This window comes from Podarcis pityusensis (genome assembly GCF_964106645.2).
Source record: "Podarcis pityusensis genome assembly, chromosome: 11".
NCBI lineage: Eukaryota > Metazoa > Chordata > Lepidosauria > Squamata > Lacertidae > Podarcis > Podarcis pityusensis.
In genome coordinates this window covers 16,965,841-16,992,697 of record NC_138036.1, presented here as the reverse complement: position 1 = coordinate 16,992,697, position 26,857 = coordinate 16,965,841, and the positions used below count along the sequence as shown (strand labels likewise).

Genomic DNA, 26,857 nt, shown 5'->3' with positions numbered 1-26,857 from the left:
ATAATGTCGCACCGAGGAGCCATCAACCAATGGGCGTTTTCTGGATTGGGCGACGGCTGCGCAGGCGCAGAAAGCAAATCGACGTCGAAGGCTCGTATTGGACCAGCCGGGCTTTAGAACGCGTGGGAGCGCGATGTCTTACTTCTGTGGCAAAAACGGGGAGGGGGGAGAGAGCGAGAGAGAGCGGGCTCGCGGCGCCTGCGCACAGTGTCCCTTCCCTCCCGCTCACTAACACCCTCTCCCCTTTACGCCTGCGAGGGTCGGAGCGCTCACGTCGGATGCGTCCGTGCGTCAGGCGGCGTGCGCTGAGCAGAAGGGGGCGGGGCTGTGCGTGCGTGCCTGTGTGTTGCTTTGCCTCACCCCGCCCCCGCCACTTTCCCGAGCGCGCGCGCCGCGCTGTTGTGGCGCAAAAACCTGAGGCGAGGGAAGGTCGCCGCTCTGTCCCTTCGCCTCCCTCGCGGCTGTGGTGGTTGTGGCGGCCGCGGCGGCTCCAGCAGGAACCCCGCGAGCCCGGGCTATGACCTGCCTCCCGAGCTACCTGAGCGGCGGCAGTCCCTCCGCCGCCCTCCGCGCCTTGCTCAAGCCTTCCCGGAGGCACCAGCCGCCTGCCCCGCCGCCGCCTCACAGCCACCTCGCCTTAGCGCCCAGCGCAGCCCGCCTGGCCGCGTCGGTGGCTTCAGCCGCCGCCGCCGCCTTCGCCGCGTCCGGGCTCCCCTCTCAGCCGTTAGCGCTGGCGGGGCGAGGGTCTTCGCCGCCGCCGCCGCCTCCGTCCGCCCCTTCCTCCTCGCAGCGCTGCCTCAGCTCGGATGCTTCTTCGTCGGAGCTCCCTTCGCGGTCGGGAGGCGGCGTCGGGTTCCGCCCGGCCCGGGTGGTGGTGGTGGCCAAGACGACCCGCTACGAGTTCGAGCAGCAGCGGTACCGGTACGCGGGGCTCTCCGAGGAAGACCTCAAGCAGCTGGTGAGTGGAGGTCTCGGGGAAATGCGTGTTTAAATCTCCCCTTTCGGCCTGCGAATGGGCCGAGATCATAGAATGGCAGAGTTGGAAGGGAACCCTGAGGGTCATCTAGTCCAACCCCCTGCAATGCAGGGAATATGCAGTTGTCCCTTAAGGGGATCGAACCTGCAACCTTGGGGTTATCAGCACCCCACAATCACCAACTGAGCTATTCAGGCTGGCTGGGAGACCACCTGGCATAGCTTTCAACTTTTCCCTTTTCTTGCGAGGAATCCTATTCGGAATAAGGGAAGTTCCCTTAAAAAAAGGGAAACGTTGACAGCTATGTCACCTGGAAACCGTTATGGCCTTGACTTCCACGGGTGGGAGAAATGCTGGCTGTGTATGTGCTGAATATTCCTCTTAAAGGGAAAAAAAAACAAAACTGGGAAGAGGTTGTGTCCATACAGGAAAAAGAGGCAATAGATACAAACAGATGTAGCATGCGCTTTCATTGAGCAAGCCCACTTAACTGGGCTTGTATATGGGTTTAGTGCACAAAAGTTTATACCACAATAAGTCTTGGTGTTTGCAGTCCAGTAGGCAGCCTCATCTTTGTGCATGTAAAAGCCAGACCTTGACATGAACACACATTCTTTCTCTGATAACAAGGTAAGTTAGCACAGGGAGGTGACTGTTGGCGGCAGATACTTAACACCCCAAACAGCACCCAATCAACAACACTTTTTGTGGTTTGTAGTAGTGGCAATTTTTCAAGCTGGTGTGTGGCTGGGGAGGAGTTCCTTTTTAGTAACAGTATTTGGTGATTGCCTGTTTATACTACGTACCAACTCAGTATGAAAGAAGCATAAATGTAGTGGGGACCACCCAAACTGACTCCCTCCTTATTATAGTGATTGTGTAGTATCAACAGGTATAATTTGAATGAAGCCATCGTCTACTACATCAAGAATGGGAAAGCTGTGGCCCTCCAAATTTGTTGAATTCCAGCTCCATCTGCCTCAACCAGTATGGTCAATTGTAGTTCAGCAACATCTGAAGGGACACAAGTTCCAGAGCCGTGCTCTATATGCTTACCATAAATCAGTTTAACTTGAGAAACAAATAAAAATGTGTCTGCCCATTAAGTGTAAGTGGTACCTCGGGTTAAGAACTTAACTCGTTCTGAAGGTCCGTTCTTAACCTGAGGTACCACTTTAGCTAATGGGGCATCCCACTGCTGCTGCAGCGCAATTTCTGTTCTCATCCTGGAGCAAAGTTCTTAACCCGAGGTAATGTTTCTGGATTAGCGGAGTCTGTAACCTGAAGCGTCTGTAACCTGAGGTACCACTGTACAAGAATTTGGCAGAGAACACTTTTGGGATGGGTGGTTCAGAGTTCAAATTCCTAACTAGCAAAACAATTTGGAGTATTTGGATATGGTTGCCCATCTTTTTCCCCCTTGCAACTTTTTTGGAGGGCATGTGTACAACTGGAGCAGAAAATGAGTTAATAAGGAAAAGACCTCATCCTTTTGTTCCTAGTTTTATCTACTCAAGGCTGCATCTGAGGGTTAATAAAACAAAAGAACAAAAAATGACCACAGGGTATTAACACTTGTGCAGTTTGACCTTATGCTGCCATCTATTATTTGGTTAATTGCATACAGATTTATTTATTCCAAGGATATTGTCAACTGTCACAACATTATGATAGTACCATTCACAACATTATGATAGTACCATCAGCTATTTGCTCTTTGATACATCTAATAACTTTTACTACTAAGAAAATAGGTGTTTTATCTGGCCAGCACTCAGGCTTCGAAAGATCAAGACTTTAATACAGAATCATTTGATTAAGGAAGTGGCAGTTATACATGTTTCCACACCCACAGGTTCACATGGCAGTGACTGCTAACACAGATTCATCTTGATTATTTACTCTTCAGGAAAGTACCATCTATTTTGGTAGCACTCAGCCCCAGTCCAACTACCTAACTTGCAGCCATGTGAGGCTAAAATTATTGGCTCTGAAGGGAAGGCAAGTTAAATGAACTGTTGCATACTCCCGATGTGTGTATAGTGCTGTCTTTCTCCCTTCTGGTCTTAAATATATACTTTGAGGCTATAAAAGAGATAATTGATCACATAAGTATAGTGTATGTAATACATTTACTACCTCATGCCATCTTAGCACACCTTCTCTATAGCAGTCATAGACTACTGTATGCTGCTGACAAAGATTCATTCCACCCACGCAAAATTATATCACAGGCCAGATTCACTATGTTGTTAGCCAGTAATCTGATAATTCCAGCTATATTTTCTATAAAGACACAGCTGTTCATCCTGCTTTTTTCCTGATTGACCCACTTTCTGTCTTGTTTCCCTTTTTCATCTAATGTATTATGTCCTTTCTTTTGTACAGTGACTCTGTGAGCAGGGCACGTATTATTTTAACAATTTTAGGCAGTTTAACAATGATCAGATTGCTAGGGGGAAGGTGGGGTTTACACGTTAGGAAAAAAAATTGAGAGCAGCTTGGTTCATGTCGGTATACAGAATGAACTATCAAACTGCACTAGAGACTCTGTATTCATGAAACTTCCAGCAATGTCAGTGAGGCTTCCTGGTTCATTCTTTATGAAATATATATTGTTATGACCATTAGGTTTTCTCAATAATATCTTCTGATCAGAATGGATAAAAATGATGGCTTAAAAATAATAGCTTGTTAGAATTAAATCATAATATGCTAAACTGTTATAATATCTCAACACTGAATCAGTGGCCTCTATTAGGGTTAAAGTGTGTTTTTCTAAGTATGTAAAGAAGCATGGTCAAGCATGATAAATGTCACACAACTAGTCATATACTTAGCAATAGTTCTCAGGCGCTTCCCCCCCTCCATGGACCATTTGGAAATTGCTGAGAGTCTTTGCAGACCACTTAATGATTTTCCCCTTCCTTGTCTGTTGTAGCAATTGTAATGCACTATGCTAGATGCTGGATGTTTTTAATTGTACTTTTACAGACATACTGTAGACCACCTGCACGAAGCTCCGCAGTTTGGGAATTCCTGTACTACACTGTGGGCTTGATACTGGGAGCACTAGGATCCAGCCCTTTATTCCCAGGAAACGGCATCCTGTATAATAGGATAATGTACACTGTTTATAATTAAGTTTCTAAATGTATACACATTTACCTGTCTTAGGCCTAACTTATTTTTTCCTCCTCCCTCCCAATGCTTTTTCCTTTGTGTCTTGTGTTTTACATTGTAAGCCTAGGAACACAGACTGTCTTATCCGTGTGATACTTTTTAAAATGAACAGCAGGATCAAAATGTTTAACAAACATGCATAGGATTGCGGAGGTTCATACACAGTGCTCACCTCGGTGAACAGGCATTTTGTCATATAAAACTGTTCTGCCACGTCATTTGCTAGCTGCTTCTACTGCTTTGAAATTGGAAATTTTAGGTTTTCCAGTTGCTTGACTACTGCTTTTCTGTGAGCTTCAAAACAATTTGTGTCTACAAAATAAGTGGCTTGCTATAGAGCAGTACTCTCACACAGTCATCAGTGACTGGCTGCTGTGGAGCCAAGGACTGGCTTCTTTGTAGGAAATATGGTGCCATTAAGCTCGCTCTTGTCATTCTAGTCTTGCTCTGCTTTTGAGATGGCAGCAGAGGGGATTGTGGTGGCAGCCCTTTAAAGTAGTATAACTCCTCAGGTTCTATTCTCTTCAGAGGCTGCCTTGGCTTTGGAAACAGTAGTTCTTAATCAGTGATATTCATTCTGCTCTGATTCTGCCAGTTGGCAAAATCTCTTAGGCTTTCTTTTCCCACAGCCTAAGAAATTCTCTTACTGATGTGAAACACTTTTGTATATTCAGTTCCCAGCAAAGTAGATACAAAAGTAACTTCTTTGAACACTGTTGTAGTCTTCTTTGCATTATCTTATGAAATGTGTATGGTGTTTCAGAATTTTTGCCATATTCATTGTTCTCAGTAGTTTTCTCTTTACATATTTTCCTTATCTTGCATCATACTAACAGAGAAGCACAGAGTTTTTCTTCCTACCTTGCATGTTCTTCATACAGTTTCGTAGGGGTGTATTTGTTATTTTGTGATGTACTTCTCCAAATGCTTAGCCTCTCAACTGGTTTTTGTCAAACATTTCAGTTTTTCTTATTCTAATCATTCCTATCCTTCAACGGACTGTTCTGTTTTGAGGGGTTGGAAGCAGTGGGTTGCAAGTACCTTCCTTTGTGGCTGTTCAAAAACTTGCTTGAAGCATTAAATTTTTTTTTTTTTAAGCACTCTCCCAGCCCTTCTAAATAAACTTTTAGGTGAGAAGGGCTTGCACTTTTTTTGCTTGATATATTGGTCAGCCAATCAGTACTGTAAATTGGACTGCAAATCCCATCCTGGTGAGAAGTTCATATATGTAGTGCAAACATAGTGAGTGTGCTTCCATAGCATATTCACCACTGATATTTTTGGTATTTTGATGTATCCCAGGATATCACAGGCTTTTTGCTGTTAAGTTACCTTAGTTCAGTTCTTTGCACATATTGTGATTGGTTTTTTACATTGTGCCCTTTTATCGTGTTAACTTTGCTCAAATAATGTTGCAGTCGCAGACCTAATAAGCAAAAAAAAAAAAAAAAAAAAAAAAAAAAAAAGGTGATTTAAAAAAATATGTCTGGAGTCTACACCATGCAAAAGAACGGAGGCTCCAATTTTTATTTTATTTGCCTTGGCATGTAGCATAGCTGTAAACTAATATTTTAAAATCTTTGCTAACCTTGCTGATTTGGTTTCTTGCAAATTTTCCACTTGTGTTCCTACTTGAGCATCTTAAAAGCAGAACATGATAGGATAGATTACAGAAAGACTGGGACTCTCTTTCCTTTCTGGAGTTTGTTTCTGCCAGGACATTCTTAACACTGTGAGTTTACTTTGGTTTGTACATACGCAGTTCATGAAAAAGATTGTGATAATGAGTGTTTACATTGTCTTCTGACAGGACAATCCAACATTCAGACTCTTTGAAGACATCATTTTCAAGTGAAGCAATATTTTCACTGAACAAAATTCATTTCATTGTGTGGTTTGTTTGAGAAACTGACCTCTGAAATTACAATCTTTGGAATCTTTGACGTACATGAATTGACTTGATCTTCAAACTATTGTCATGGCAACTCTCTTTAAACAAAGGTGCTGTACACAAGGTTGTGGAATGTCCTGCCATGTGATGCCCAAAATCTTTCTGATGCAGTTCATTTGGAAGGCACTGAGGCATCGCTCCTGGCGGGTGTAAGTTGTCCACAGCAGCGGGCTCAGCACGCAAGCCTGTAGACCATCTTGGTATTGGTCATTAGCATCACATTATCACACATCCTTTTGTGTTCAGAATTTTTATGGTCACTAAAATTCTTTTTTAAAGCAATTGAAAATGTTGTTGTTTTTTATAACATTTTATTACTTTTCCAAAAATAAAAACAACAGTACAAAAACAAAACAAAACAAATTGACTTCCCTCTAGTCCCTTCCTTGGTTCTATTATTTATCAACATAGTTTCATTGTCAGTTTTGCCATTTCAGCATATTCCTTTAATTTAACTTGCCAATCTTCTTTAGCTGGGATGAAAACAATTGAGAATGTAATGTAGTATGTGTGTTACTTCTGTTGGGGTGTTCATAGAATCATAGAATCATAGAATCATAGAGTTGGAAGAGACCACAAGGGCCATCGAGTCCAACCCCCTGCCAAGCAGGAACACCATCAGAGCACTCCTGACATATGGTTGGCAAGCCTCTGCTTAAAGACCTCCAAAGAAGGAGACTCCACCACACTCCTTGGCAGCAAATTCCACTGTTCCTGTGGAAGGATTAATTTAGAGATTGGTTCATTTAAGTTACATGGTTCCATTTCATTCTCGCCTTGTGTATACAACTCGCTGCTGTTTGGCTTTTTGCTCATCTCCCCACTGAGTATAGTGTGATACATTTGCTGGATTTTTAGAGAACATAGATGTGCCATGAAGGAAGCAGATGGTTCTGTTCCTATCTTTTCAGTTTAGTTCCTGCCCTGGCGTTCATTGTACTCTGTCACACATTGTACTCTAATGTACACTTACAGAGCTAAGACAAAATTAAGTGGCAGCTTTTCATCCACCTTCCCACAGACCTATGTGCTGTTACTATATGTTTGTAACATGTACAGCTTGTATGTTAAGAATATAACTTACTTTAAACACACAGTACTGAGAGAATTGAGACAAAATTCTCAGTTTATCCAGGCAAGTATTTGTAAGCAGATTGAAACCTGCTAAGAATTGCAATCAAGTAAACAGGCTGGCAGGCCAAAATTCTGAAGGGTAAGGAGAATTACAATGAAGTGTTCTCACAAAAGATGGTGACATTCGTAAAAACAAATTTAGGCATATTTTGTTTCCCTCTTCTCTTCTGTAAGCTCAGTGACTTACTTGATTTTATTTTATATTTTGTTTTGGGTGACATTCACATGAACAGACTTCCTCTTTTCCTCCATACATGCTCCTCCAAAATCTGCTCCAGAAGGATGGTGGCTTTTCTGGAGCTGATTTTTCTGGTGCTCAGAATGCTGCAGCGAAGGAGAGAAAGAGGAAGTCATGTTGTGCAAACAGAAATCATTTGTGCAATCTTGCAGGCATCAGTGGATGTTTCTCTTTTTTTATTCTTTGATGCATGTGAAACTCCTAACTTTCTACAGGTTTTCTCCCTACTCTCTACAAGTTTTCTTAAGCATTTAGTGGTTTAATTGCTGATGTTTTCCTTATTTTCGATCATTTTGTCACCTTGGGCACTTTTCTAAGAGTTATACTGGGATAAAAATTTACTTAAATATTTTTTGTGTATATTCCGTGGTCCCCAGAAAAGCTTGCCAGTGGTGGCCAGAAATTTAATTTCGTTACTAGAGGACAAAGGCCTCAAAATACACAACCACAGGAGTAAGAACTTTTTAAAAGCTGGCAATAGTATAGGTACACAGAGTGCCTCTTTCAGTATGGTGTCATCGTGCTTTTCGTGCAGTATCCTCTTGCCAGGTATTAGATAGAGAAGTAACAAAGCCAAGCTTCTTTAGTGACTAGAAACAGTTACCAGTGAAATGCTATAATGCACCATGACAGGAGATACTGCTCCTAATTTGTTCTAAACTGCATGCTCTCATTTCATCCCAATTCAGAACTCTTAGTAAAACTTATTTTAGGTTATATCTTATAGTTGATTGCAGCGTTTGAAATTCACCAGGCACATTTTGCACCTGGCTATTGACCACTTGTGACCAAATGATCTGGAGGTGCATGCCTCGGATCTTGACTGTTTCCACACATTAACAACACATCCTATATAATACTATTAGTTATATTTTACCGGCACAATCAGAATGAATTTTGGGAACCAAAAAGTCGTATTGAAAATGCCCCCAAATGGCAACTAGGCATTCCATTTGGGCAACTATAACCCTGGTTTAAGGAGCCGTTTTGCACCTAGCTCATGTATTTGAGTTTCTAACACTGGTTGATTGGTATGTCAGAATACATATGGCTGGTAGAACAGAATTGTATACTGGAACTTTTCATTAAAATGGTAGTGTTCCACATGCTTATATGCAGATTCTGAATTTTGGGCAACATTTAAATTCTTTCTTTCTTTCTTGGTTTTAGAGAATAAATCATTTTCATGTTTCTGACAGTTCCAATTTTCCATAAATAAATTTAGCTTTTTCAAGCTTAGCTGTTTACATACTGTTTTCACATGCTTAGAAAATTACTGCCAACTTCATTAGATTTTGATTTTTGTCTTTCACAGCTTGCATTAAAAGGCTCTAATTACAGTGGACTACTGGAGCGACATCGGATTCATACAAAAAACGTGGAGCATGTAGTAGATAGTTTAAGGTAAGGGTATGTATCAATAATAATGATTAATATAATATAATATAATATAATATAATATATAATTTCAGAGAGCAGAGGTTCTAGAAGTTTGGCACATTATTCTAATGCCCAGTATATGAAATTATAATTACTCTATAACCATGTATAATTACTCATAACCATGTTTATACATATTTGGGCTGGGCGATATCTGGTTTTCAACATCATGATATATCACCAGCTAAACTTCACAATATACCGATATATCACAATGTCTTAAAAAAGGATGGAGCTGTGTAGAGGCATTGGGGGGCTTCATGGTTTTTCCCACATCATGGTTTTTGCTGGTGCCTGCTCTTTTGATTTGCTGCACCCTGCAGGAGGCAGGGGAGAGCTGAGCTGGCAGAGTTAATGGGAGCTGCAGGAGTTGAGAGAAGCATTGGCTGGCTTCACAGTTTTTCCCACATTGTGATTTTTGCATAGCACACATTATGATTCACGATACATTCCTAGGTCAAAAAGTATGAAATTGATATCACAATATGGACGGTTTGGGGTGATTTATCATCCAGCCCTAATACATATGAAGGGGACTGTATATATAAAAGAAAGGGAAAACTGACTCTTTGCTTCTTTTTCTGTTAGCAGCCCTCCACATTCAGTTTCAGAAGTTTCTTGTAGTTCAAACAAGATAGTCGGGGCATTTTAGTTTAGAGAAAGGCATGTAGGAGGGGACGTGATAATGATATATAAACTTATGATAATGGTGTATAAAATTACGCTTGGTGCGGATGAAATGGAGAGAGCAAAATTATTCTTTCCCCATAATACTAGAACTCAGGGACATACAGCGAAGCTGAATATTGGAAGATCCAGGATCGAAAAAAGAAAATACTTCACATAGCATATAGTTGAATCATGGAATTTGCTCCCACAAGAGGTTGTGATTGCCACCAACTTGAATAGCTTTATTTCTATTAATTTATCTAATCCTTTTTAAAAAGCCACCAGTGGATATATTCTACCCCCACTGTGTTGCTTTGAATACCAGTTTCTGGGAATCGCAGGAGGGGAGAGCGCTGTTGCACTCAGGTTCTGTTTGTGGGCTTCCCATGGCCATCTGTTTGGCTACTGTGAGAACAGAGTCCTGGACCAGAATAGCGTTAGGCTTGATCCCACAGGGCTCTTATTTTCTCTGTCGAAAAAGATGTACAAAGGTTATCTGTATGCAGTTCTCTGCATACACAAGTGTCAGTGTGCATTCAAAGCTATTGTTGCATCATTTAACCAAACTGGACAACAGTAGGATATTGTTGAGTTTTTGACTGACCTTGTAATCAGTAGAACATAACCGGCAGTTTCACTCTTGAGTTAGTTTTAAATTGAACAACATAATAACAACCACAAACTATTTTTGTTTGTTTTTCTTTCAACAACAACACACACACACACACACTCTCACTGATTGTCATAAAACCTCCAAGTGGTTTATACAAAAAGCCCTACAATTACTAAAAGATGGTTAGAAGCAGGTGTTTTAAAAAAATTCAAAAGATAATTAAAGTCAGCAATAATCTAACTACAATTTTAACTACAGTTTACACTATAGGTTTTGATGTATATATGCGCAGGTTTTGCTGACTCTAGGTTGAGCTCTTCCTGAATAACAACCCAAAAACTTTTGATACATAATCCTGTGTTAGTATATCGGATTTAGCAGAGGAAGGTGATGAAAGGGAAGCATTATAGCAAAACCCCTTCTGTGTAAATTAAGAGTAGTAAGCCTGTTGGCCTTGAAGTTGTTGGTCTCCAACTCCCTTCAGCCACAGCAAGCATGGCTGATAGACAGGGAAGGTGGGATGTAGTCTATCAATATCTGGAGTGACACAAGCCAGCTGTTCCTGGTGTAAAATAATTATAATCTTTCAGGGAACTGGTAAGTAGAGTGATAGTAAGTAACTATAACTTGATGCAAGTGATAGTTATCTTCCATGGGACTAATAATAATAATATTTTGTTATTTATACCCCGTCCATCTGGCTGGGTTGCCCTGGCCACTCTGGGTGGCTTCCAACACACACACAAAATCATAATAAAACATTGAACATTAATAGTAACAATCAGATCCTATATAAAAAGTCACAATAACCCAATATTCATACTTGTGGTGTTTTTTTTGCTTCCCTTTTCTGAGGTCATTATCAAAGTTATATAAACTAGCTTTTTAACTTGACAGTTTGCATTCCTTTTAAGCCCTTCAAACCTGACTAATAATCACTTGCATTTCCATAAATCTTCAGGAATGAGAAGATTGAGGTCCGACTTGTGAAGCGCAGAGAATATGATGAAGAGACAGTTCGGTGGGCAGATGCTGTTGTAGCAGCAGGAGGTATTAACTTGTGAGTGGGGATGGGTATTTTGAATTACAACAAACTTGTGGCAATAATTGTTTAGCAGTATGAACAGTTGGCTTATCAATAAATAAGTCTTAACCTGAACTACCAGAATAAAGTTGATTTAGTGTCAACACATGCAGGGGTCTGGAACCTAACCCTTGCACAAAACACTCATTGCCTGTATACAAATTCTGAAACATTCTGTAGAGGTTGTTACCTAGGCTTTGTGCACCTGTTTTTCTTTTTCTTCAAAGGTATAATTTCCTTATGGCAAATTGAGTTCCACATCAAAATCTATTTTCACTCTTAATTTTATACAATAATGGTTTAAAAGTTTGAGCACAAAATTCTTTGTACTTGATACTTCCATTGGAATATTTAAATCTTATGTAAAAGTAATCTGATCTCAAACTATTTTTCATCTAGGTGATGGCACAATGCTTTTGGCAGCCAGTAAGGTGTTGGATCGGTTAAAACCAGTTATTGGAATAAACACTGACCCAGATAGGTGAGCCTAAGACTTAGATACCTTGTCATATTGTAAGCCACATCATTAAAAGTCTAGTGGCCTGTGAGTGCCATGTGGGGCATTTTCTGTCATTGATATGCATACAGTGACTTCCTTTGCCAGTTTATTATGCACATTATTCATAGTTTTTCCTTATTTATCACAAAATTGATTGCATATTTGTGACTTCTGCATGGGTCTAAATGGTCAAAGCTAGGTAAGAGTAGCATGGACAGAAGTTGAATTTTAACTATACTGTCCTGCTAATCTAGAATATATTTTAACTGGGCTATTGTGTAGTATGCTAACTATGACTGTAGATCAGGGATTGCCAGACTGGCGCCCACAGGGTCCATGGTGCCTGCAAAGACCTTCATTGTTGTCCTCAGGCAGGGCCCTAGCTTTCATTTTAAAACATAGCAAGACTTTAAACCTCCTACAAAAAAAGTTATAAAGCAAAATGTGCAGGTACATTTCTGTAAAATGAGCAAGCCTGGCTGCTTCTGCCTGTCAGTGCTTTTAGCCAATGAGTGAAGTCAGAGCAGTGATTGATAAATGAGTTGTTTAGACAGCCCACAATATGAATCCTTGGGACCCTAAGGAGCTGCTGTTTCCCCCTCCCAATTAATACACTTTCCCTGCTTATTTTCTAGGCAGAATTTCAACAGGTTAATCCTTTTCTCGTGTGGAAACACAATTATGTGAAAGGCTTCACCGTGATTGTACACTCTCTAATTTAGCGTTATGCCCCCATGGCAGCCATTTTGTTGTTTTTAGTCACTTCAATACATGAACAACAATTGTTGGAAAATAGAGTGCCTAGGCATATCTTGCATAGAATGCTGTCTAAAAGTGAAAATTGCCCAGCTAGCTACAATAATGTAATCCAGTATTGTATTACTTACTCCCTTTTTTTAGAATGGGTGAGAGGGAACAGATCTTTGCCTGAAGGAGGTAACAGAATACTGTGATTTCATGCCTTATTCTCGCCTTGTTATGTTATATTCAGATCTGAAGGCCATTTGTGTTTACCTGTACGATATACACACTCATTTCCAGATGCCCTACAGAAACTCTATCGTGGTGAGTTCAGGTAGGTTAGAGCTTACATATCTCTAGACAATTGTTTTAAAGAAATGTAATTTTTTGTATTAATACAGCTATAGTAGGGAACAGACCTGAAGACTATTTGTTCCAGCTCTGCATTAATGTGGGAACCAATGTGTCCAAAACAGTACTTAGTGTGATTTGTGGAACAGTCACACATTTCTGTTTTATACAGAATGGCTTGGAACTGGGAGCACAGATGAAAGCTGAAGGAGTTACGCGGATGCAGAATTTTTTTTTAAATGTACAGATTCAAGGGGCCACTGCACATCCCTAGAATTTATTGAGTCTGCAGTCCATATCAAAGTAGTGCAAAAACATTTATACTCAACCAGGTCTTGGGCTGATTATTGTATTGTTTTTATTGTTGTTTTTATCATTTTGTGTTTTTATGTTTTAAACCACTCTGTGGTCTTCGGATGAAGGATGGCATATAAATTAAATTAAAAATTAAAATGCATTTAAAACATAGAATGTATACATATATAGAGCCTTCTATACTAGTACTAAAATACTGAATTTGACCCAGTAGCAGATAAGCAGCCAGTGCAGATCTCACAGATAAGATATTTATATATGCTTGACCCTACAAGCAGCCTGGCCACAGTGTTATCAACAGCAGACCTTCCTTTCTTGAAGCCTGCCTTAAAGCAGGATTGATTCTTTTGTGCAAACTGTAAGTGCCCAGCAGGATTATAGACAATGCAGGGTCACTGAGCAATAAGAGGGAGCTATCAACACACTTAAAGGAAGCCCGGAGTTAGCTAAAATACAAAAGAATTGGTGTATGTGTGTGTGGTTTAAAACAGCAAGAACGAAAACCCTAAAACAGCCTAAGGAGGACTAAGCATGCTCAGTGATCACAGAATGCCAAGAATCTGTAAAGGCATGCGGGAGTGGAATGGAGCATGGAGGAGGACTTGACTGGAATGCTGAACAGGTCCCTCTTGTAAATAGCTTTAAATGATGGTGAGTTCTTCCTCCCCCTTTCCAGTATTACAGCTCAGTTTGTTCAGGAGGATGGGAAAAGAAAGTGATCCTTCACTTTGTGGTGAGCACCTTGCTAGGCTATCAAGATTTCCCGGTTCACACGCCTTCTGACAACCTCTGGTTCAGATGGAGGAAAACACAAAAAAGCTGTTTAATATCAGTTTAATGCTATAAAATGGCATTAAATGCACAATGTAATCAATCATCATTTAGTCTGGATAATGTTGGAATTTACAGAATTGTTGACATTTTGCTGAATGTGTTGCATTTGGGGGTTTGTGTTAATTATTGAAACAGATAAAATAATATCACTTATTTCACTAAAGATTGTTAGGTAATAAATGCATTGATGTTTGAGTGGTCTAGTTCATGCTGAGTTACATGGGAGGATATTCATTCCACTGGTGGAGGAAGAGGGGTGCAGGGGGAGCGTACTGCCCCCGGCAGCGCAATCCCGGTGGGGTGCCATCGTGGCTGCCCCCCCCATCTGCGGGAGGCATGCCACGCCCCCAGGACGCCGCCAGCCACACTCCCGCCTGCTCTCCGCCCCCAGTGCTGGAGCATGAAGCTCGGCCTCTGATTCATTCCAATCTCTTGAAGACTCAGCGTTTAGTTATGCTGCATGGACACATTTTAGGAGATCAGCTGAGTAAAACTATAGAGAGATATCTGACACGAATGATTTCATCATAGCTATTGCTGATCGGTGTGCAAGAATCAATACCCGGCAAGGCAAATTTTAGATGTTCATGTTTTGGAACATTTACTATTGACACACACAACAAGAGACATTTAATTCTGAAGCATAAGATACTGGAGATATCTTTATAGCCAAGGATGGGAAACCTGTGGCCCTCCAAATACTGCTGGACTCAAACTCCCTCAGCCCTAACCTACATGGCCAGTAGCCAAGGCTGATGGGAATTGTAGCCTAGCAAAATTTGGAGGGACACAGATTTCTCATTAACTCTATATCAGTCATAATACCTTCATATAGAACGAATGGGATTGGGATTTGTTTTTTATCAACTGGTTTAATATGTATAGCTTGAACACCACTACCATAAAACTGGTTAATTAAATAGGGTGACTTTCTGCAATGTGATCTTATAAATGAAGTTGGGACTTGCTTTTGTTTGATGTTACTAAGTTTTGTATGTAATGAAAATCAGTAAAGATAAATATTAAATTTTAAAATAACTTGATCAGTAATGATAAATATTAAATTTAAAAGATAACTTTATTGTTGTGTGCAATAAACAGAGGTAGAGATAACAGTGATAACCTTTAGGTGATATTATCAGGGACTACCTAGGTTCTCTTTATACCTTTATATTCACCGCAAGAACTTCTGTGTTTCACCTAGGGGCAGAGGCAGAACTGAATTACAACTAGTTGTTGATTTGAGAGATGAGGAACCCTCCATTTCAGGGTCAGGGATCTTCCAGCTTATGGGCCTAATTAGGCTGGACACTAGTCCTTATTTGGCCCACAAGACTGTTTCCCTCAGACTTTGCCCACATCTGAGAACATACAAACTCCTGATGGCTCTTTGAAGCAGGGCTTGCTGACAGCTAGCCTCACTGGGAACTCCTGCACTAAAAAACCTAACCCCTGGAATGGTCTCCGTTGAATGTCTCATAATTTCCCCCATAGTAAGTTTTAGAGTTTAAAAGCTTACATTGTATTTTGTAACATTTTGGTTGGCCCAGTAAAGGTTTTATTTTCTTGAACTATTGATTCATGCAGAAAAATTGCCAGACATTTCAATTTGTTTGATTCTTGTGCTATTTTCTCCTTTTTAAAGATGGCAATGGCGGCAACGAATCCGTTTATATCTTGAAGGGACTGGCATTAACCCTGTCCCTGTTGACTTGCATGAACAGCAGTTGAGTCAAGAACAGCACAGCAGGGCCCATGTTAATGGAAGATTTCAGGATCAAAGTGAGTACAGTTTCAATCCTAAAATATAATCCACTCACTGGTGTGCAATGATCTTTTGTTCAATCTTGAGATGTGATGTTAATGCTAATCTCAAATATGTAAGAGAAACATGTTCAGAGTAGAAGGTAACTCGTCGATTAAGTGCAAGGCCCTCTTCAATAAATGAATAGCCAGACTTTTGTACAATGATTTCTTTCACATCAAGTGTGTACATCAAGAACCTCTTTATTTTGCTCCTGGTAGTCTTCCATATCTGTCTGTATCCACACACACCTCTATAATAATCTTACCGTTTTGCTTTCTGGTGATGCTTATCCTGTTAGCCTGTCAGCACTGATTTGCCTATATTTGCAGGGTCTCAGATATCTGAACCACACCTCTTGCCAGTGAGATCATTAAATGAAGTGTTTATTGGAGAATCTCTCTCATCCAGGTATGCTAGAATCATAAGCATTTTTGTTTGGGACTGCTTGTAAACTTCAATATCCTTTTTCCCCTTCTGTGTGTAATAATGTATGCAAATATATTCAGACTTAATTACTGGATCCAAATTATACATTTCTGCAATTTCCCAAATCTGTGAGAAAACTGCATAGTTCTACATATATATTTTCCTATCATGTTTCAAAAGGTCTTATTTGGACACACACATTCAACTTTGGATTCTTTTCCTGCATGTAGTGTATCATCTTGCATATCAAGCATATGTTATTGAAGTTCTGGTCTTCATTGTTTATCACTGACTCCAACCATTTTTCGTAACTGGCTCAAACTGTAAAACAACCTGAAGGGTTATCTAATAGTACACTAACTATTTATCACCCTCCATTTCCACAGTGTCTGACAACACCTCTCTGCATGTTACTGGCTAAAACATATAATACATTGTACATAATTAGTAAAAATGGGGAAATTATTTTTAATCATAGTGTTTAAAACTGTGACATATTTCTCTTAATTGCTGACACTTTTTCATCTTTCAGTTCTTCCTTGCTTTGTGCTTCCTAACACAGTATGTTTTATGTAGGAAAGGAGAATTGAAGCCTGCTGCTCCCCCTCCCCCCCAAAAAATATTAAGCAGAAGGGCATGAAAGATTGTGGAGATCATTCCTTTTCCCTTGCTGGAAGGGATTAAGCATGGGAGCAATACTACCAGTTCCATCTAATAATGGGGATTATTGAAGAGTTTTGAATGAGCAGGCCCATAAGTGTTTTGTGAGTTGAGAATTTGAGGTGTGTGGAGATGATTGAATGATGATCATGGAATGGGATTGCTTGGTCAAGTGGTGGATGAAAAGGTGAATGTTAGGCATGGTAGACGTTTTATATTTTATGGGGTCTAAATTTGGGAAGTATAGTAGGGAAGTGTGGTAGAAATATCTGTTTAGATGCCAAATTGAGTTTTTGGTTGTTGGTAGCCAGTTTGTTGCTCTTCAGATTTTGTTGGATTACAGCTTCCCTTATCTCTGACCATAAGCCATGCTTGCTGGGGCTGCTGGGAGTCATTGCCTAACATATGTGGAAGGCATCATGTTGACTAGCCTTGGTTTAAGTAAAATGAATAGTTTGGAAAAGCAAAACTGGGGGTGGACAACCCATGCTCCACCAGAAGTGTCTGGATTCTAGCTCCCATCCGCTCCAGCCATCATAGTTAGTGGAGAAAACTGATGGGAGCTGTAGCCCAGCAGTATTTGGAGGGCCAGAGGTATACAAGTTGCAGGCACAAATTCTATTACTTTCAGTTCAGTCTTAAAATTCCTTTTTGATTTTGATGGCACATACATATGGGAAGAAATTACTAAAGCTGTGTGCACTAATGCTGCAGTGTGGGAAATACTTATACCCTGTCCAATTAACTACAGACGAACCCACAGAATTAAGGTAGAAAATTCTAAAAGGCTTTCAAAATGGCTTGCTATCTTACTAACAATTTGCTGTATTTTTGAAAATTGATGAAAACTTACCAATCAAAAACCAACCTTCTTGCTTCATTAAAGAACTGCTGTACTAAATTTAATGTGAAATTTTCAGCCATGTTTGAAATTGCCCTTTTAGATTGGTACGTGCCTGATGTGGGGTTGTGTTCTGTCTTATTCAGGGTGAACTATAAGTCCTGCAAACCCAGTTTTAAATTCTCCCTTCATAGGGCCTCTTACTATGAAATATCAGTTGATGGTGGTCCATGGGAGAAACAAAAGAGCTCAGGTCTCAACATATGCACTGGAACAGGATCAAAAGCCTGGTAAGTTTGGTGTAGCCTTAAAATGTTAGTTCTTTGGCTTTTCCAATAGGAGTAATCGGTAAACACATTTTCATAGAAGATAGAACATGTTGTATCATCTTGAAGAAGTTGAGAACCAGCTCATGAAATGGTCAAGTCCACTTGAGTTCTATCAAGCTGCAATTCTATACCAACTTGCCTGGAAATTAGATCCATTAAATCCAGTGAATCTTAATTTTGAGTTGGCATGTCTTGTGTTGAGTTGTTTGGCTTCTGGGTGCCAAGCAGGTTTTTTTTTTCTTTGCAAAGGATGCAACTTCCCCATGCTAAATTGTGGCTTCTTTTGAAATTCCAGCTTCCAAAGCATTTTGTTAATGCAGGACTGGTGGCTACTGTTGTTAGGGAAACAGAAAATGGGGGGGTGGTAATTTTAAAAATGGGTATGCAAAGTTGTGTGATTCATTAAATTGTGGTTTTAGTTTCTAAATTCTGTAATAACGTTTGAGTGTGCTACATGTGTAGACAAATAACCAATTTTAATGCTAATACCTGGTACACTTCTGGGACTGTAGCTCTTCAAAATTAAGGTGAGGGTGCTTGAATGCTCCCCATGCAACCTAGCAGTTCGAAAGCATGTCCAAGTGCAAGTAGATAAATAAGTACCACTCCGGCGGGAAGGTAAACGGCGTTTCCGTGCGCTGCTCTGGTTCACCAGAAGCGGCTTAGTCATGCTGGCCACATGACCCGGAAGCTGTACGCCGGCTCCCTCGGCCAGTAAAGCGAGATGAACGCCGCAACCCCAGAGTCAGCCACGACTGGACCTAATGGTCAGGGGTCCCTTTACCTTTACCTTACATGGTACACTTCTGGGACTGTAGCTCTTCAAAATTAAGGTGAGGATGCTTGAATGCTCCCCATGTAACACAAACTCCTCAAACATGGATAGCAGGCCCATTATGGAAAGAAATAGCTGCTCAGTCTTCACACTGCTGGGTGTAACTTGACTGAAAATTGTACTGCCTCTGATCTTTGGATGAAGGCAGTATAGAAATTTACTACTACTACTACTACTACTTCTACTACTACTATTAAAAATAATAATCAGACCTTTTGGAAAGGATTATTCTTCTCCAGTGGGGCTTGTTGTTTTGTTTTATGAGCTTTCATGTGTTTTGTAAGGTTAGTGAGTTTGATGACTCTAGTTGAAAAGTGGAATATAAACTGAATAAGAAAAATACAGCATTTAATATGATAATGAAATAAAAGAAAAATTCCTGTTGGGTTGATACTTTCCAGTGTTTAGGAGATTTCAAGTTTAGGGTTTTTTTGAAGTCAGAAGTTGTAGTAAGGGGTTGAAAGGAAATGTTAGTGTTGCTTCCAGTTGACATAAAATCTGTTCCATTGAGGTTATGCAAGTATTTTTTTCTCTCCTGCTTTTCAGCTAGAAATTGGCTCCCAGTTTTTAAAATCCTCTACATTTAAGACAGTAGAGAATGCTAGAGAAAGGTTTGGGAGGTCTCCCAGCTGGAGCTAGTCCAGGTCCTTAAGAAGTACCTTCTTCCACATAAATACTTCCTGTATCTGAATATTCTATTCAGAAGCCCTGCTCCATGTGTCCCTGCCAAGTGAAAGGAAGCAGGTGGCAACTGGGGAGATCTTCTCCATGGTAGCATCCTAGCTACATTATAGCCTCCAAGAGGGGTCACCTGGCACTTCATCTGTGATCTTTTCAGTGTCAGATGAAGGGCTTTAAAAACAACTTTTAATCTGAGCTGCTAATGATTTTATTTATTTATTTTACTGGTGCAAAGCTTTTTGGACAGTAAAATTCAGTTTTTGTTGCATTTTAAATGTATCCTAATATTATTCAGTAAGCTACCCAAAGAACATTTGTTGGTGGGCAGCCGTATAAAAATACTGTATAATAAAATCCTTGTTTTTATTTCTGTTTGTAGGTCTTTTAATATCAACAAGGTAGCAAATCAGGCTGTGGAAGAAATCCTTAAGATTGGTGAGTTACCAGCACCATAACTATTGACCAGCAAATGCAAAAGATAATTGTATCTAATAGAAGAATTGTGTCTAATTCTTCCTTTTTTTTCAACAGCTAAAAGTTATGAGAGCTTAAGGCTTCCATTGAACAAGGAACTTGTACAGAAAGGTATATTTGACTTTATCATAGTTTCTGAGCTTATGGGCAATATGTTTCCTTTTAACTTTTGCACAGGACTTTGTTTTTCAGAATTGTAGAAATGGACATTATATTATGTATTTAGCTTTCACATCTAATGTTACTCAGTTCTTCGATAGGACAGGCTAACAGTTTTTTAAATCCTCATAATTAGAGTGAAAATAGAATATGCAGGCAAATATATTTTCACAAATCTTTCAGAATAGGAGTGTAAGTCATTTGTTATTTAAAAAACAAAAGTCTAGCCATTAAAAGTTCAACTGATTTGAGAACTTACTATTTATTGCTTCACACACGTGCAGAAGCTGATTATCTAATTTGTGTGCTTTCAGTAACAAATGGATATAATGAATCACTACTGTATAGTCCAGAGGAACCCAAGATGTTTTTTAGTATACGAGAACCTATTTCAAACCGTGTTTTTTCAAGTAGTCGACAACGGGGTTTTGCTTCAAAGTAAGTATTGACTGCAGGTGTTTGGTTTAAATTCAAGATTGTGACAAAATATGTAACTACAGTTTTTCAGAGAATAGGAATCCTACTTTCAATCCTGTGATTGAAATGGATTTTTTATTTCATTTTACCATATCATAATCATGGTTCCCAGTTTGACTGACGCTGTTATCCAGTAAGCATCAAGGTGACCCATTGCATCTTTGAAATCATGAGGAATAAATACTGTTTTAAAAGTTAAATCTAGAGTTTCCTTAACTCATAGTATACCATTCCATGGATCTTTCCATGAGCCAGTGTGGTGTAGTGGTTAAGAGCGGTAGTCACGTAATCTGGGGAACCGGGTCCACGTCCCCGCTCCTCCACATGCATCTGCTGGGTGACCTTGGGCCAGTCACACTTCTTTGAAGTCTCTCAGCCCCACTCACCTCACAGAGTGTTTGTTGTGGGGGAGGAAGGGAAAGGAGAATGTTAGCCGCTTTGAGACTCCTTAAAGGGAGTGAAAGGCGGGATATCAAATCCAAACTACTCTTCTTCTTCTTCTTCTTCTTCTTTCCTTCCTAATGGTGTTGGCCAGATCTTGTCTTGTTGCGTCTATGGAGAAGGCCATTTTAGAGTGGGTAGCTCTGCCTAGCAAGTCTAAAGGCAGGGCTGTTAACATTAGCCTTATCCTATAATCTTGCTTTCCCCCCCCCAAAAAAATATTTTTGCCAGTATTATCTTTCCTTCATTTTAGCTTAGCTATAGAGAAGCAGAAAATATCTTCCTGGTTTTTCTGATGAATAAGTTTTTACACCAGGGTTCCCTCCCCTCATCCAAAACACAGAATAGTAATTATATCATTAGATATTAATATGGTTTAATGTTTTAAAGCAGGGATGGGAAGCCTGTGGCTCTCCAGATGTTGTTAGACTCCTATCAGTCCCAGCCAGCATGGCGTGATCTTACTTTGCATTAGTTCAGAGGGACTTTCAGTCTGCAGGTTTAATACTGTTGCTCATCCCAAATGCATGTACATGTATGTGAACAAGTCATGAATCCCTCAACGGTTGGAAGCTTTATTTAATACTGCTTTCATTTCTACACATCCTGAAGCATGAAGCTTTTCAACAGCACCCCCTCTCCAAAAAAAGTTTAAAGATAAGTTATCAGGAGCAAATGCACATTTGTGGAATACGATTCTGTCATAGTATCTGTAGTTTGCTGTTGGTTAAACTGGGCAGCTGAGTAGGTGTCATTTGACAGATGAGATCTTAAAACTAGCATACCAGTAAATGGATTTTCATTTTTAATTGGTTAAGTAGGTATGACCTGATTTTACTTCCAATAGTGTAGAGATTAATAGTGATAAAATTACTCAAGCATGATTTTTGTAAAATAGTGTATTCCTTCTAGCTCCCATTGTAAATGAAACTGTTTGCTTGATTTGTAGGTCTGTAGTAGTGTTCTTTAAATGTATTTTCAGAGTTTGCATTCGCTCTCGTTGCTGGGATGCCTGTATGGTTGTAGATGGAGGAACTTCATTTGAATTTAATGATGGAGCAATAGCGTCAATATTGATCAATACAGAAGATGCACTGCGTACTGTTTTGCTAGACGAATGAAGAAAAAGTTTGAACTACTCACAGTTCAAAGAAGGGATGCTGCCTCATTTCAGATGTGAAACTTGCTCTTTCATATAGACAGACATTGGGAAGCAACAACTGAAACGGCTTTTCATTCCTTTTGGATGAGTAATTCTTGGAAAACCAGTGTTTGTGAAGCCAGCAAAATCGCGACTCTTCAAAATCTTAATGAATCTGACAGGATACTTTAAAACCTAAGACAGGGCTTGGAACAAATTGGTGTTAATAAACTGTACAGTTCTGTAGTAGCTATCTAGTACTGATTCTGCAAAATGCCTTGATTCCCCCCTCCCCCATATGTATTTCATTGGTTTCTAAAAGCAAATTATGTTAAAAGTAATTAAGCAAAAAGGTTAGGTCAGTTTTTGAATTTAGCTACCCAAAAGTAACCCTTTTGTATAAACCCAAGAATTTTACTTTTCTGATTGGTCATGTTTGATTGTAATGGTTTCCATTGCTTTAGTTTTTCTACAGTTCAGTACCATAAACCCAGCATCTTGTGTCTAAGCTTCCCAACCTCACCAGTTTGATGTTGTGCCTACTTTCTATGTGAGGAACCTATGGCTTTCCAGATGTTGCTGGACTGCAACTTCCATCAGCCCTGGCTGGGACCAGCAACATCTGGAGGGCCACAGGTTGTCCACCTGTTCAATAGCAAGAATAAAACTCACTTGATATTATCCCCACTACCTGTTGAAAATCTGGCTTGCCAACAGTTTCAGCTGTGTTTTGAAAAATGTGTTATGGTAGATTTGTGATAAATTTCCCCACCAGAAAGCATATAGTAATGATTTTTGGCACTCGGTCTTGAACTTCCATTTATTTAATTCGGCACTGTCTGGGTTCCTGATTGGGCCTCTAAGTTATGACCCAGGAGTAGACCAGAAGGGAGAGGTTCCTGTGGTCCATGCTGAAGCCCTGTTTTTGCTGGGGGAAGAGCGTGAGCAATGTCATAGCCAAGTGACAAGGCAAATTACAAAGCCTCCCAGCCATGTCAGAAGGATGCTTTTCTACCATCCCTTCCCGCACAAATAAGTCCCCTGCTTACCAGGGCTAATTAGTGAAAATACATACCATTCCTTTTTAAAATGCAGTTTGTAAGACACTGAATGCTTTAGGAAATGGGTACAACGGGGGGGAAAACTCCACTTGTGCATTGAGGAAATACTTGGACATTTTGAAAAGTACTCATTTTTCAATGCAGCCTGTATTCAGTGTTTTTTAAAGGTACATGATTGTGACCAATTTGAGCAAATTTCACATTGCTGGAACTCATGTTCTTTTGCTATGTAGATAAGGCATTACAAACCATAGAACTGTGACTTAGAGCTGACTACTCACCATTGTTTCTTTGAACTAGCCATATGATTATCTGCAAACACGGTATTCAGTAGTGTATTGTGTAGTTTATTGGTTGATGCTACTAAACCCATGCACAGTGCAGTTTTTTGAGAATACTGCCCAATGCATTCACTGTTTACATTTTAAATAGTGGTGATGAACCCTCAGCGTGAGTCAGGTAAATGATGAGGCCTGTTTAAAGTACACAATAAGAAGTTCAAATAACCTTATGTCTTCAGAACATAACATCAAAAGTTAAAGTTCAGAAGCATTTTTGAAAAGATGGTGTAAGTCTATTTTACAAGGCCACCTTTTAAGAAAAGAAAAAGTGAAGCCATTATACTAGCTCCTTAAACTGCACTGTGAAGAACTTAATGGAGTCTTGAAAGCTCCCACTTAAAATATGTATTGTACAAAATTTCCCATCAGTCGAAGTATCCAGTGATCTGTATTGGTACGGCTGGGGGTTTACAGGTTGTTTGGAAATGTAGTGGGTCCACTGAATTCAGTGGAACCTGCTTCCAAGTAAATCAATTTAAGATGAGGAATAGTAACCACAGAATGTGAAAAGGTGCTGTAATAATTTGAAATGGAGAAAGCTGTGAAATTCGTCCACCGAGATTGCAACTGTTTTATGAACTTCTCGATCTAAATTTTTTAAATGACTAAACTTGGAGCATGATCAACCCACACCATGGGGCTAATGCCTGTACTTGAAAAATTCTGATAAGTCTCACCAGAGCCTTCCCCTACATATGCACATACCCCATGTTTCCTGTGTTCTGTCCCACTGCCAATACACATAAAGTGAAGGGATGGGGAAGCAGGGCTGTGTGGGGATTCTGTACCCATGAGGCAAATAGATCATGGCTCTCAAAATAAAATACTCTATTATCTTCTACTGTGCCAAAGTGATGAAGTCTTTAAAGTGTTTTATATAAAGACAAGTACTTAGGCAAGAAGCTTACAAAGTTGTAAGCAAGGGAAATTGCTTACTCAAACCTATTAGCCAAAAACAATAGTTTAAATGTAATGCAGACCTTCAAACGGAAAAAAGATCAAACGATAGCTGTCCTTCGGGGTGATCTGAAATGTGAATTTGCACAGATGACAAAATAAAATACTATACTATTATTGCACATTTGAAGTGTTCCTGGGTGCCCTCTACTGGTCTTGGTTTGTGACAGGCAAGCATTGTACTAGAGTTTTTTGAGTGTCTGTGTCAAACATTTATAAAATCATAAGGTGTGGGGGTTTTTTTGGGGGGGGGGCTGTTTTGTTAAAGTGAGCTTATTCAACCACTCTCTCTTTCAGCCAACCCCCTTCCTAAGCCAAAAAAATCATTATTATGGGGAGTGGGGATAGTAGCCATTGAAAAGGTACCTGTGGACTTGAGAATGTGGCGGCAGATTATGCTTAGAGCACTTCCTGCTACAAATCATGGGCACTTTCCTGTGTGCGTGGAGGTGCTTTTTGACCTTTTCTTTCCCCTCTAGTTTAAAAAAGAAATCTTTGGAAATTAGTGCTGCATGGTATAAGAACAGAGGTAGGACATGAGCCACAATTTGTGTTGAGCCTTGCTTGAAAGAGACTGTACTTTGTGCTAGCGCCACCTTTGCAAGTTGTTTGCTTGTGAAGTGGATCCACTTACTTTGTTCTGATGACTAGAAACAACAAATCTGGTTCCAAGTAATGGGGAAATACAGGTTACATTACAGGCTCATCTGTTTCTTCCCCAACCCTTTTGCCCTGCAAAGTAGGATATAGAATGTGAAAGCGGTGTGGGCAGTTGTGGTGTTGGTCCCCTGTTGGACTGCTCTAATTATAACCACCATGGCTATATTTGGTGTGATTAAAAAATGCACACACACAAAAATCCAGATCAATCACAGGTCTCACAGCTTAACATGTACTTTGGCTCTAATGGGAACAGGGGGTGAAGAATGTTCATAAAAACAAGACAATCTTTAGAAAGACAATTCAAGCTATTTAAAGACGTATTTCTATATAAATTGTTTGGTGTTAAGGGATCTGATAAGGCAATTTTATATGTGAAATGTGTGCAAGTATGAAAGCCAACCTATCCCCTCCTAAAATGGTCTAATTCTAGCATCCTGGACTAAAGTGTTCCTGTTAATATTTTAACCAGGATTCCGCATATTACTAAAAATAAAGGCGTTGATATTTGGTGTTACTGAGAAATAATGTATGAGGTGGATAGCAATTAATGTAATAAAGGTGAGCTAGTGTTTTGGAAGTATTTTATGTGTCTTTGATGCTTGAATACCACTTCAGATGTAAATCTCCAATACTTGTTAGACACGTGTTCTTGGCCATATATATATAGATATAGATATAGATACAGATGTAGATATAGATAGAATACTGTCCTTCATCTGTAAATTTCAGAGCAGTTCACATGAAAATACAAGGTAAAAACACAAACCTATGCAGTTCCTTATGAATCCCAATAGCACCATCTTAAATGTGAAAGTTGCTTTTACTACTGAAATTATGTACTTGTCAGTGCTACTAGTGGGGGAAAAACCACCCCATAGTGATTCTTCATCAATTGTCAGTATAAAGTATACAATTAAAAGTATTCTACACAGATTGGTCTAGATTGGGGAGAACAAATAGATCTTAAAGAAAATGCTAACACTGCCCACTGCTTTTCAGTTTTACCTCCCACATCTTCGTTATTCATTTTGGAGGCAGGGAAAGAGAGCAGCCACATATCTGTGCAATTGTGGAAGATTTTTTCTTCTATGATGTGATGTTCAACTGCCATCACTGAACACTGACTAAGATTTAAATAGCCTCAGTGTATCTGTGAATTTAGGAAACAGATAAACACATTCTGAGGAATTATAAAGCATATGAAGAGTGAACACAGCACTAACTCCTCTCTCTTAAGAAAGAAGAGCAGTAGTGTTGGCTATTTGACAGCTATTACACTTCAAAGGATGAGTGAGGAGTGAGCAACATAAATCTCAGTGGTGCTTTGAATAAAAGAGTTCAGCTTAAATGCCTTATTCCAAGCACAAACTTCAAAGTACATATTCAGATTATTGCCAGTAAAGTTTCATCTCACATAGTTTTAAAGGCCTTCCATCATTACTTTCCATTTTATTTTATTTTATTTAACAGAGCCTGCTATTCTTTCACCTAAGACTATATTGGGATTGTGTGCACAGTTCTCCAAAGTTGGCTTCA

General features: G+C 39.7%; 1 protein-coding gene across 3 annotated transcripts; it reads left to right on the top strand.

The window, feature by feature from the left end:
* Positions 1 to 381: 381 nt before the first annotated feature.
* NADK2 (NAD kinase 2, mitochondrial) lies at positions 382 to 25,901 on the top strand. Of its 3 annotated transcripts, none has more exons than XM_080973546.1 (12): positions 382 to 958; positions 8,798 to 8,886; positions 11,166 to 11,254; positions 11,688 to 11,769; positions 12,779 to 12,862; positions 15,674 to 15,810; positions 16,165 to 16,243; positions 17,909 to 18,052; positions 19,987 to 20,042; positions 20,139 to 20,192; positions 20,555 to 20,678; positions 22,141 to 25,901. In XM_080973546.1, the coding sequence occupies exons 1-12, from the start codon at positions 518 to 520 to the stop codon at positions 22,277 to 22,279; spliced, it is 1,518 nt and encodes a 505-aa protein (XP_080829672.1). In that variant the 5' UTR covers positions 382 to 517; the 3' UTR covers positions 22,280 to 25,901. The 3 variants fall into 3 exon arrangements, with proteins under 3 accessions (XP_080829672.1, XP_080829673.1, XP_080829674.1); XM_080973547.1 differs by having other exon boundaries at positions 383 to 958; positions 17,957 to 18,052; XM_080973548.1 differs by lacking the exons at positions 382 to 958; positions 8,798 to 8,886 and having other exon boundaries at positions 11,166 to 11,264.
* Positions 25,902 to 26,857: the final 956 nt, after the last annotated feature.

Coding starts and splice junctions, on each gene's coding strand:
- NADK2 (XM_080973546.1), top strand. CDS start 518: ATGACCTGCCTCCCGAGCTACCTGAGCGGCGGCAGTCCCTCCGCCGCC. Junction 12,863..15,673: donor CTCTATCGTGGTGAGTTCAG/GTAGGTTAGAGC, acceptor TCCTTTTTAAAG/ATGGCAATGGCGGCAACGAA. Junction 20,193..20,554: donor CAAGGAACTTGTACAGAAAG/GTATATTTGACT, acceptor GTGTGCTTTCAG/TAACAAATGGATATAATGAA.